Source organism: Leptonychotes weddellii, chromosome 15 (assembly GCF_054177405.1).
Source record: "Leptonychotes weddellii isolate Sample4059 chromosome 15, ASM5417740v2, whole genome shotgun sequence".
In the NCBI taxonomy this organism is placed as follows: Eukaryota; Metazoa; Chordata; class Mammalia; order Carnivora; family Phocidae; genus Leptonychotes; species Leptonychotes weddellii.
In genome coordinates, this window is record NC_138383.1 from 18,912,148 (window position 1) to 18,924,660 (window position 12,513).

Sequence of the window (12,513 nt, forward strand, 5' to 3'; positions counted from 1 at the left end):
GCAATATATGGAATACAGCGAGGCAGTCACAGTTCCAGTCCCGAAGATGCCATGACGTCGCCCTATGACCTTGGGCAAGACACCCCAACCCCTCCTGCCTCAGGCTTGTCACCTTTTCAGATTACAAAGTGACAGGGATCGTGAAGGTTAGATGGAATGATAGATGTAAAGGTGCTTTTTAAAGTTAGAAGGGCTGTGCAAATGTTATATTTACAGGTATGAGTTGTCATCAACTACATGTTTACTAACAAAGGAGTAACCCCTACAATAAATCTTACCCAGTGGATAACCCCTGTGCACAGACCATCTGGTTGTATTTCTTCAACTTTGTTAAAATATTGGAAATGTTAACTCTCAGCTCTCACAGTTTATTAGCACTTACCTCCAGCTATAGCTTCATCTGGATATGCCTTCAGGAATCCACCTCAAGACATCAAACTCTGCCGTGGGGCCAGCAGCCTGCCATGAACCACACAGCATACATTTGAGAGAAATACAGTCAGTCCCATGGCTAATGACAACTGTCAGCTTCATCTGATGGTAGCTTTTCCCAATGCCTGTCAGAATATTCAAGATTTACGACATCTTCTAATGCCCTACCACAGCATTTCTGTTTAAATAATCCAAATGGGGGGCACCTGGGTGGCTCAGTCGGTTAAACGGCTGCCTTCGGCTCAGGTCATGATCCCAGGGTCCTGGGATCGAGCCCCGCATCGGGCTCCCTGTTCAGCGGAGAGCCTGCTTCTCCCTCTCCCTCTGCCTGCCTCTCTGCCTACTTGTGCTCTCTATTTCTCTGTCAAATAAATAATAAAATCTTTTAAAAAAATAAATAAATAAATAAATAATCCAAATGGCAAGAAAAACTGTAGAAGAAAATTTTAGCTATCATGTTTTCAGCCTTGATTAATTGCCATGCAGTATCTTGGGGGAAAAAAACAAAATACAATTTTCTTCACCTTATTCCCCATTTCTTTTACACACAAGATAAGTTGACACCCCCACCCCCACCCCCAAGTGCTCAATTTTACAGAGAACCAATTTAGGAATGCTGAGGATGCTTTCCTTTTCCTGTTCCTTTATGGAGAGTCTGACACGTCTACTATACCAACAACAGGAGGAGAAAAGGGTTTGCATATTTGCATAATTGATTGGAAGCACGGGAATTTCGGTGGTTCTGAAAAAGGGAGCTCTGCGTCTTTAAGGCTCCATGGAGCTTCATCTCTGCTCGACGCAGACAGACCAGCTCTGCCGCAGCGACTCATCCTATCGATAAGGTTCACTTAGCCAAGGTGGAGGATGGGAAAAGAATGGAGCTGTCCCAGCTACTCAATGAGATCAGGGCAAACTATGAAAAGCTCCTCATGAGAAATCAGATAGAGACCGTGCTCTCATCAAGGATCCAGGTAATGATTTCATACAGACAGGCACCTTCCAGGATAAGGAGACAATCCCTGTCTATCCAATTCCTGTCCCGGCCTCTCTGAGGTACAGTATTTCCTTTTCAATGCAGCGTCTACTGGGGAAGGAATTTAGGTTTTACTGCGATGTGACTGGGACCACAGGGGGAAATGCTCTGATTATACTGTTATGTGGCCATTCGATTAATGTCGATTGATGATTTTTACATCAGTGGTGAGGTTCCTGTCATTAACAAAACATGGGGCCAACATGCAATAAAATGGGCCACTCTAACCTCTTTTAGACATCCTTCAGGAAGGAAGCATTTCAAATACCCTTTGAAGATATGACAGAGTTATTTATAGAGAATGTTTCAATTACGTCTTTAAAATGGCAAGCTTTATGGTAAGATTTATTAGCTTGCACACTTTGTAGAGATAAAACGAAGTAAAATATTTCTGAAAGGTTTCTGTCATCAGTTTTATACCAGATTGTTATAAATGGAAATTATCTAAGTATGTGAAGGTGGCATTCAGAAACAGTGATATAAATTGGGACAATCAAAATTCCCCAAATTGATACTGACTCTCCACTTACAGATTTTTGCTTTTGTACTACAAGATGAGAAAGGTTTATTTCCAATACAAGTCATGAAATATTTAAGTATTAAAAAGAGGGGGAGCCAAGTTGAATAAAGGCTAAATCCTAATTTCATAGACTTACTTTGTTTTAAAGTGACATTCACATTTAGCAATTAATTAAGATCGTAAACATTCAAATAAATGTTCAAACAAATATTTTAGAAAGAAGATTTAAAAACTCAGGGTTGGTTTTTTGTGTTTTGGGGTTTTTTTTTACCTATCATATCTGAGTTCAAATTCTATTCCAGGTACCCAAATACAGCAAAGAATGAACTTAAGAACAATCACCAATAGGGAAAAAATATTTCTAGGAAATCATAGGACTTTATATCATTAGCAATTCATTTTTGGTAACAATATAAATTTCACCTCTAGGTAATATTTTCAGTCTTCACAAAGAATGATCAGTACCCTAGATCAAGCAAAGTCACTGGGATATTTAAGTGTTGGAATAGTTCACTCACCTTTTGCAAGGAGAAGGGAAAAAATTACTAGATGACCATTTCTGAAAATTATAAACCAAATAAACATTTTATTTTGCGGTGGTACCAATACAAGTTACTCAGTTTGTAAGTCACAATGCCAAAATTAGTAAATTAAAGGGAAAAGGCAAGGCTACTGTAAGTTTTGTTTAGGGTCTTTTTAACATACATCTACTTTAGAGGATTTTTTTTTTCAAAGAATTCAGAAAGTCAGTTGGAATAAATTCAGGGAAGCCTGTTCATTATTACAAAATAAAGATACATAAGCTTTAGTGATTTATTGCTGTAGAACAAACTACCCCCCAAATTTAGTGGATTAAAACAACCATGGCATTCTCTCTCATGATTCTATGGGTTGAATGGGTTCAGGTGGGGGTGATTCTTCCACTGTGTGTGACATTGGCTAAGACTATAATCATCTTGGGGCACAACTGGGCTGGGACATCCAAGGTGGCTCACTTTTGTGTCTGGCGCCTTGGCAGGGGATTTTTGGAAGGCTGGCTCAGCTGAGACAATTGGGTCTGTTCCTCTCTCTCCGGGTCGCCTCAGGGTCTTTCTCCATCTGGCCTCTATGCGATCTCTCCAGCAGGGTATCCAGACTTCTTAACATGTTGGCCCAAGGCTCCCAAAAGCACAGGAGTGCAAGTTGTCAGGGCTTCCTGAGGTTAGGACTAAAGCTGGCACTTCTGCCATGTTCTGCTGGCTAAAGCAAGACACGAGGTCCTCCCAGATTCAGTACAGAAGGGGACCACACAAGGACATGAATTTGGAGAGGTCTGGGTCACTGGGGGCTGTCTTCGGCATCTAGCTACCACACAAAAATAGCTGCCAGTTCCATACACAAAATCCAAAAGACCAGCAGATACGAGCATTTTTATGCCCTCCTATTTCCTAAATTCTTGACATTCTCTTTTGTAGTTGCTCTGCTAAGTGTTGCTGCTTAACTTTGCCAATTTAACACTAAGAACAAGTGATACAGCAAACCAAAAGAGATGTATGAATTTTGTTCTTTAATGCCTTGCCCTCAACTTTGTGAACTTTCATTTACTGCAATGCTTTCTTAAAAAAAAAAAAAAACTCTCGTACCATCAAATTAAAATTTGTTATTTCAAAATGCATTTTTATAAAAGCATTAATAAGTTGTAATTTTTGCTACAAAAGACTACAATCAATTCCATACATTGCCCCTGCTGCTCTTGGGGCCAAATGTTGAGAATTCTGTCAAAAGTTACTTTCATTTGATTTGAACATCAGCATAAGAACATTTAAAGCCAAATATAACATATTCCACTTGCTATTTAACATGATGACATTTAGAAAACAATCTTTAAAGATGTAATTTTGGCCACTTCCCTAGACACCCAAGATTAACATGTTTTCCAAAAAGATCATTTGCAAAAGGTAAATCAACAGTGGGTTCTCTTTCTACGGAAGTCTATTTCAGAGCCTCTAATGCCTATGATAACCTAATCCTCTAAACTATTCATAATATACTTTCCAGCAGTATTTAATCTCTGTCCATATGCCCAGTCCCAGAATTAATCAGTTTAAGATATATAACTGTTTATCTGCTTTTACAAAGCAGCCTACAAGAAAATATAGGGGGAAATAATAGCTGAGTTTCAATCTGTCTTCCCCATAATGCCATAAATAATAGAAAGTTAAGAATCAGAGGTCTCAAACTTAGATCCTGCAAACTGTTACTTTTCATTAAAACAGATGTATTTTTCTCTGCATTTCATAGACTGTCATAGTAGGAAGAGACGCCTGAGGTTCCTTGTATTATCTGAGAACGCTAAAGCTGAGCATGCAATTCACTTACTCCCACATCTGACTAATGAGTAACTAAGCACTGGAACACACTTTTGAAATTTAGCAATTTAAAGGAAGAATGATGAGATACCTATGCTGTGTTCCTAGGATGACTTTTAAAAGTTCTCATTTTCAAGAGTGCTCTTTGTTTCTGTTGTTCTTGTTGCTGGTGGCTTTCTTAAAGCTAGAAGAAGATATGAGCAAAAAAATGGACAAAGATGAAGAGGCTTTAAAGGCAGCTCAAGCAGAACTCAAGGAAGCTCAACGCCAGTGGCACCACCTGCAAGTGGAAATTGAGTCTCTCCAGGCGGTGGTGAGAATGAGCTCAAAAGCGACTGGCCCACTGAGTCCCCAGACGTTTGTTGACTAAGAGAGAAAGGAATAATGCCCATTACCTTACAGTGAGAAACTTAAAAAGCAAGGCCACTGAATTCTATCCTTGGTCCTAGTTCAGCTACCCCCCTCCCTCCATCATGGCCGTGGCTATTACCAATTCATTCAAGGTCTAGTTCACGCCTATAGAAAGGAAGTCATCCTTGCTTATCATCCTGGGGTTCTCTAATTGCTGTAGTGGGAGAATATAGCCTTTGTCATTATCCAAAGTTATCACGGGGCGGGGGTGGAGGGGTGGGGGGGAGGGAGTCTTCTATCCCCACGCCTGAGATTTCTAATAGTAAAAAATATTTAAACACCTTCCTAAAATGCCTTTTCTAAGCAGCCCACTCTGCTTTAACATTCGATATTCTACATTTCCAATTTTTACCCAAATAAATCAGTGGTAATAGGTCAGTCATACTGCAGATTTTTTTTTTTTTTTGGCCGAAAGAATTATCACAGGATTCCTTTGAAATAGTAAGCTCTCTAGCTATCTAGATATAATTTTTTTTTCATTTGAGTCATACACAAAGTTGTAAGGAAATATCTTTTGCATAAGTGAAGTACCATTATTGCAGACTTTTAAAGAACACAATAGAATGGAGACATTGCAAAACAGATTTCAGCAGCACATTTTGTTTCACTGATTTCACTGATGAAGATCTATATAAAACAGGAAAGGGGCCTGGAAAACTCCCTACATGCCAGTGAGCAACATTACCAGATGCAGTTGCAAGATCTAGAGGCGGTGATTGAAGGACTAGAAAAAGAGCTACAGGAAGTAAGGCGCGGCATCGAAAAGCAGCTTCAAGAGCATGAGATGCTTCTCAACACGAAGATGAGGCTAGAACAAGAAATCGCCACTTACCGCCGCCTCCTAGAAAAGGAAGAAATCAGGTACCTAATTCCATATACAGTAGTTAATGGCAAGTGATCAGAAATACAGAGCTTCTGTCTTTGTTGAGGTAGTCAGAGAAATTACATCTAAAAACCCATCATCACCATGGCGTGCTCACTGGGTTCCTACAGCAAAGTAGGATTAGTAGGCATGGCAAAGAATATGTGGAAGAACTATTTCCAGCCTCCCAAAATTATGAACAGAATGGCCAAAGTCAGGGACAGTAGCTACAACAAAGCGCGCTTCAAGCCTAGAGCGAAATGTAAATAATTCTCAATTGCTATAAAAATGACCTTTCTTAACTTGCTCACTTTCCTTGTCATTCATCTCTTAGAATTAGTCAGTGCCTTCTATGGACCACCCACAAAGAAAGCTTGGAAAATGCACATATTACCACATCCCCCCCACCCAGGGCCCACTCCCACCACAGATCAAAAGTCAAAATTAATAATAATAATAATAATAATGTGATTATATTACCACCACAAAAAACAATTTAGTTCTGAATACATGATTTAAAAGACTTCCAGATGTCCTGAAACAAAAGGTATCAAAATATCAAAAGAGGAATTCTTACTAATTCAGTTACATAATCTGCAATCACATAAAAGGTCACATGGCTTTGAACACAGGACAACCTCCAATTTTCCATGTTCCCATAGAAAGAAACCTTTATTCTTGCTTGCTTCAGAATTCTGAGTCCTCTACAAAATTAGATGAAACTACTTCAACCTATAATAAGTTTTGACATTTACTAAAGCTTTGAAAAACATAAATTGAATTCAAAATCTACCACTTACTAGCTGAGTGACACCAAGCAAGTTACCAAACCTCTCTGTGCCTCAGTTTTTTCATCCATAAAATGGGAATAATATTACCTACCTCATAGGATTGCTGTGAGGATTAAATAAATTGTTTGTAAAGTGCTTAAAACAGTGCTATGTGAATATACACACACACATATAATTTGTTGTTAAATAAAATAAGTGGTTGTGGATTTTATTTAATGCCTAATCATTCAAGATGTTGATAAAGTGGTCTTTAATATTCCTTCAATACAATTTTTAAATTTTTTATTATGCTATGTTTAAGATATACAAGAAAGTTTCAAGAAAAATGTCATGAACTTCATGTACACACTTCCCCCAGCTTGAGAAGTAAAATATTTACAGTGTTGTTGAAGTCTTCCCACCCCTACCCCAGGCACCTAAACCATATCCCAACCCCCTATCCTCCTCCCTTAGTCTAACCTGGCTCCTGAATTTGATGCTTATTAGCCTTAAACATTCCTTTATACTAATATGTATATATGTATCCCTAAACAAAATATGAAATTTTTTTGAATATTATTTTAACCTTTATAAAATTAGCTACAAATTACCTTTCTTTTCCCATTCAGTGTTATACTTAGGAGATTCATCCATAAAGATACAGTGTAGCCTTAGTTCATTTATTTTCATTGCTTAATAGTATTTCCATTGTATGAATATATTACATTTTATCCATTCTCTTACTGGTGAGCATTTGTTTCAATTATATGCTAATAGAGTATTGCTTCTATAATATAATTCTTTCCAATTTCAGATATTATGGTTGTATCCAAGGTGAGAAAAAAGAACAAAAACCTACGACAAGTAGAGTTGGTTTTGTTTTACCTTCAGGTGAGTTTCTGATATAAGTAAACGAACTTGAAAAATAAAGTGCCATTTATAGGGATTATAACTAAATACTATAGAGTAGCAAAAACAAGCAATATTTGAATAAAGTTTGACATATAAATCAACTGTGACTAGTACTACAACATTGTAGTTTAATGTTTCATGATAACATTTTCACAGCCATTATAAATGAAATATCTTTTTCAACGAAACTCCCACAAAAGTATGAGAACGAAAAAGTGGAAACAGTAACCAAACAGGCAGTACTAAATGGCAATATCGTGAAGGAAAGCACTGAGGCTCGTGGCACTATTCAGTAAGTAAAATAACTTTGACTAATAATAATAAACACACAAAGAAATTAACTTCAATTGAGTAACCAGTAATCTTTGCATGCTTCCAAACATAATTTTAATGTGCTATGATTTTTTTTAATCTGACATGAGCAAATATATATAAACAAAAACTCAGATATAGGAGTGATCAATCCTTAATTCGCTATTTTTCCAAAAATATAATCAAAACATGAGAATTCCATAGAATTCCTTGGAAATTATACCTGTGTAATTTTTAAAGTATGTAAATTATAAATTCCACAATGTAAATTCTGAGTTATAATTCAAAATGTGTCAATTATGAATTATACAAATTTCTTGATTTCTTTTTCATATGGAATTCATATTACATATTTTTAATAGATCCATACTTCTTCATATGGAAAGGTTTATTGTATCATTTCAGGACAGAAAAAGTGGATGAAGTTATTAAAGAATGGGAAGGCTCCTTCTTTAAAGATAACCCTCGATTAAGGAAAAAATCGGTTTCTCTTCGATTTGATCTTCATTTAGCAGCCACTGATGAAGGGTGTTTACAGACTAAGCAGGATAATCTACCGGATATAGAAGTCAGGCTTATCATGAGAAGATCATGCAGTATCCCCTCTATCAAACCTCCATCAGGAGCTAATTAATCCAAAGACAGTATTTGACTTGATTTGAAAATGACATTAGGGAGGACCAAGGTGGGCCATGCTGACTGCCTTCTGTCCCAAAATGTAAGTTATTAAGTATGTATGTTATGATCAATGTGTGATTCTCTTCAGAAAACAAACAGGAAGGGACAAAATTTCTCTGAATCTAATTACGGATGTATTCTTTGAAGAGAGGGAGTTTCCAAATAAAATCAGAAATTCAGTATGGTTTCTATTTTATTTACTCCAAATAGTCTTTTCCTCTTGAAATTTTATCAGAGACTATAAGCGTTAAGGTGGCTTGGTTAAGTCTTTGAAATTTCACTCAGTGGCCAAATATTCTAAGGAAAGGGAACAATTTGTTTAAGTATGATTGTATTATATTAAGAATCACACTGACTTATTCATCATTATTCCATGACTGGTTAGATCTAAAAAGATTTTTCTACTTAAAAAAGAAAACAATTGTAAACAAACTTTTAAAGAGGACTCACTAATCACAGAACCAAAAAAAAAATTTTTTTTGAGACAATCATTTGCATACTTAGAAAAATAACAGAGCCACTTTCCACGAGCCATTCCAAGCAAACTATAGAACACACCCCTGGCTAATTTGATGATTAAATAAATTTAAATTAATCTTCATCCAAAAGCTTTTTGTAATCATGATCTGATTTCCAGAAGAGTTACTTTATTCAAGGAACTTTAAGGTTGTGTCCTCCCCCACAAAAAAATCAGAAGGCCAGCAGCACAAACAGAAGATGAAAATCTCATTCTCGTTGCTACCGTTACTAGAATAGAGTCCTCTAATCTCACCATCCCAACTTTTCCATCTGTAAAGTTAAATGTGACTAATTTGAATATTCAATGTGAGCATTAGGTAAGATACTATGTAAAGTATTACAAATATTTCTTGCAATCATTTATGTGAATTAAGATAACAATATTGTTATCTAAGCGATGAGTATTTGCAGGATTTCTGTTTTTAAACTGTTCAAACTATAATAAATAGGGACAGAAAATCTATTTGTGAATAAGTCAAGTATTGTAGCAAAGTTTTTTAAACAACTTAATTTGTTTAATACAGGCATATTTATTTATTTTAAGACCTTAAATAATAAATACCTGTTTTAAAACATTAGAAATTTATAGGCTATCACTTTTTTTCTAAGCAGAAAAAAATGTTGATTACAACTCACCATACTTTTTTCCAGCTAAAGTATCATCGAAGGGCTACAGCTCAGTTAGCATTTTTATTACCAATCTTTGCAGTCTCTCTTTCTCTCCTTTATTTCACACAGAACAAAATGTGTATTTTAACCAGGAGAAAATTATGTTAAATCATCTTTAACATAATGCAGGAATATAAAATTTTAATTTTTTTTTTCAATTGCTTTAGATTCCTTTTAGCCTCTCTTATTCTATTTAGCAAAAGGGATGATTTTGTTTTGTCAAGGATAGGACAGCATGTTAAATGCTTATTCTTGTGTAAGCATCTGACCTAAAATGCATCCTGTACATAGTGTTTTCATTCAATATTAGTTAAATGGTATGCTACTAACTTTATTAATGCTTTAAAAAATGCACTCATGTAAACTATTGTATTAAAGTCACTGTACTCAGCAACAATAATCATAATAAAACAATATATCTAGTGTAATCTACATGCAGTGTTCAGAACAGTATTGGGTATCATGAATGTAACTGCTTGTTATAGTAATTCTGCTATGCAGCTCTTGTGTGTATGACATGTACATTTTAAAATACAGTACTTGAATTTATAAAAAAAAAATATTTTATTTGCTTTGGGGCATTTTAAATCGGGATATGAATTTACCAAAGTAAATGATACCACTACAGTAAAAAAAAACTGAAATATGAACTCCAAAGCTGCATTTTATTTGTGTTTGATACATTATATTGAGTTTAATTGTTCCAATATTGTTAGCTCGCTTGGGGAATAAAGAAAAATGCAACCACGGAGAGATAACAGTTTTTATGCTTTTTTTCAAAAGAAAAGTTAAGAATGGTACAGTCTAATAAATAGTATATTCTAATTAAGAGAATCAAAACAATCCCATAACCCTGGGAAAAGGATAATAGTAGCCATAATTTGCAAAGCATTTACTCTGCTCCTGGCACTGTCCTCAGCAAACTCATACATGATATCTAATCCTGACAGCAGGGCTACAAGATTCTATCCTCATTTTATGGATGAGTATAAATTAATATTCTTCAGTCTCTCTGACTTTTGTATATGTCAACATACAAATACAGAAGCAAAGAGTAATTCCAGTTACTAACAATAATAGGATCCCAGCCCGGGTGCTATCACTAATTCCCCATGTGAGCAGGAAGGAATCACTGGAGTCCCCTAGGCCTCAATTTCACACTCAAAAACAAAGGGAAAGATGGTGCTTGGTAATATTCCTACCCTGCCTACATCACAGAGTTGTTTGAAATAATATACATGTGAAAATATTTGACAAAGCATTACTCAAATATACAGTACCATTTGGATGAAAATTGTCATTGAGAATTTGTGAAAACAATCATGGCTGATGATGATTAAGTAATAATTCAAAACACAACAGGTAAAGAAAATTTTCAAATTCTTCAATTGCTGCCAGACGAATTATCCTTTCCCAGGGAGTTGCCTAATTTGAATTGTTCTACCACGGTAGTTTGGAAAGTACAAAAACGTTCTCTTAAAAAAAAAAAAAAAATGCTTAAATTAATTTGAAAGTTTCAAGTGGAAACATATTATGGGACATGGGCCAAAATTAAACTTTAGTTAAATAACACGTATACACACATTACTCAAATGATCAACACATAAAATCAGAGTGTGTGCACAAAGAATTTGCTTCTGTGTCTATAAATTACGGCCGGCATGGACCCACAGATTGCTAATATTGATGGACATACTACAGATACAGACTTTAGAAGTTTGTTTTTGTTGTTTTTTTTTAAAGATTTTATTTATTTATTTGACAGAGAGAGAGAGAGACAGCGAGAGAGGGAACACAAGCAGCGGGAGTGGGAGAAGCAGGCTTCCTGCTGAGCAGGGAGCCTGATGCGGGACTCGATCCCAGGACCCTGGGATCATGACCCTGAGCCGAAGGCAGATGCCTAACGACTGAGCCACCCAGCACCCCTACAGATACAGACTTTAAAGTAAGGTATATGTGCGATCAGTACAAGCCTTTTCCGGTTTCCCTCACCCACTTAGACCCTAGGGCAAGGTTGGCAAACTTGCTCTGTAAAAGCCCACATAGCAAATATTGTAGGCTTTCTAGGCCATATGATCCCTGTAAGAACTATACGACTCTGCCCTTGTAGCTGAAAGCAACTATAAATAATATGGAAACACATGGGCATGGTTGTGTCCTAACAAACTATAAAAACAGGAGGCAGCTTAGATTGGGCCTGCAGCAGTCATTCGCTCACACCTGCCCTGGACCCTCAAATAAGGTCTGTGGATGCTAAACCATACCCCCAGATTCTCCAGGACCATCGTGTTTTCATCCTTTCCCATACCATGTGTCAAAGCTCACGTCCCAAATCCTCAAGGTATTTTGCAGGCAACGTGGAAGTTTGTAAAAGCAACCCATACTTTGTCAAATTCGACAAAACACTGAATTACTCTGTCCTGGAAATCTACCAGGCTCCAATATTTCACAACTATTTCTAGCGATAGAAAATGAGTAACCATAACTTCTGCTTTCACAGAAACAGCTGAGAAAATTAACCTATTTCACCATTTTGCCTATAACCAGACTTTTATAAGCTATTCCGTCCGGGGAGAACTCTATCATCCCTTTCCCTATTTTAAGGGGAAAAAAAAATCCATTTAAGGGGCACCTGGGTGGTGTAGTCAGTTAAGCGTCCAACTTTTGATTTCGGCTCAGGTCATGATCTCAGGGTCCTGGGATCGAGCCCAGCCTCAGGCTCTGCGCTTAGCACCGAGTCTGCTTGAGATTCCCTCTCCTTCTGCTTCTGCCCCTCCCGCTCATTCTCTCTCTCTTTCTAAAATAAATAAATAAATCTTTAGACGAAAAAGAAAAAATCAATTTAAAATAGCTTCATTAAAAATACTACAGACAGGGGCCCCTGGGTGGCTCAGTCGTTAGGTGTCTGCCTTCGGCTCAGGTCATGATCCCAGGGTCCTGGAATCGAGCCCCGCATCGGGCTGCCTGCTCCACGGGAAGCCTGCTTCTCCCTCTCCCACTCCCCCTGCTTGTGTTCCCTCTCTCACTGACACAGGGAGAAATCAAAG

General features: G+C 36.9%; 1 protein-coding gene across 4 annotated transcripts; it reads left to right on the forward strand.

Moving 5' to 3' along the window:
- Positions 1–1,060: 1,060 nt before the first annotated feature.
- KRT222 (keratin 222) lies at positions 1,061–10,228 on the forward strand. 4 transcript variants are annotated; one of them, XM_006745138.3, is made up of 6 exons: positions 1,061–1,403; positions 4,518–4,646; positions 5,385–5,605; positions 7,191–7,267; positions 7,445–7,580; positions 8,006–10,228. In XM_006745138.3, the coding sequence occupies exons 1-6, from the start codon at positions 1,308–1,310 to the stop codon at positions 8,232–8,234; spliced, it is 888 nt and encodes a 295-aa protein (XP_006745201.2). In that variant the 5' UTR covers positions 1,061–1,307; the 3' UTR covers positions 8,235–10,228. The 4 variants fall into 4 exon arrangements, with proteins under 4 accessions (XP_006745201.2, XP_006745202.2, XP_030896974.2 ...); XM_006745139.3 differs by having other exon boundaries at positions 1,312–1,485; XM_031041114.2 differs by having other exon boundaries at positions 1,312–1,485; positions 4,522–4,646.
- Positions 10,229–12,513: the final 2,285 nt, after the last annotated feature.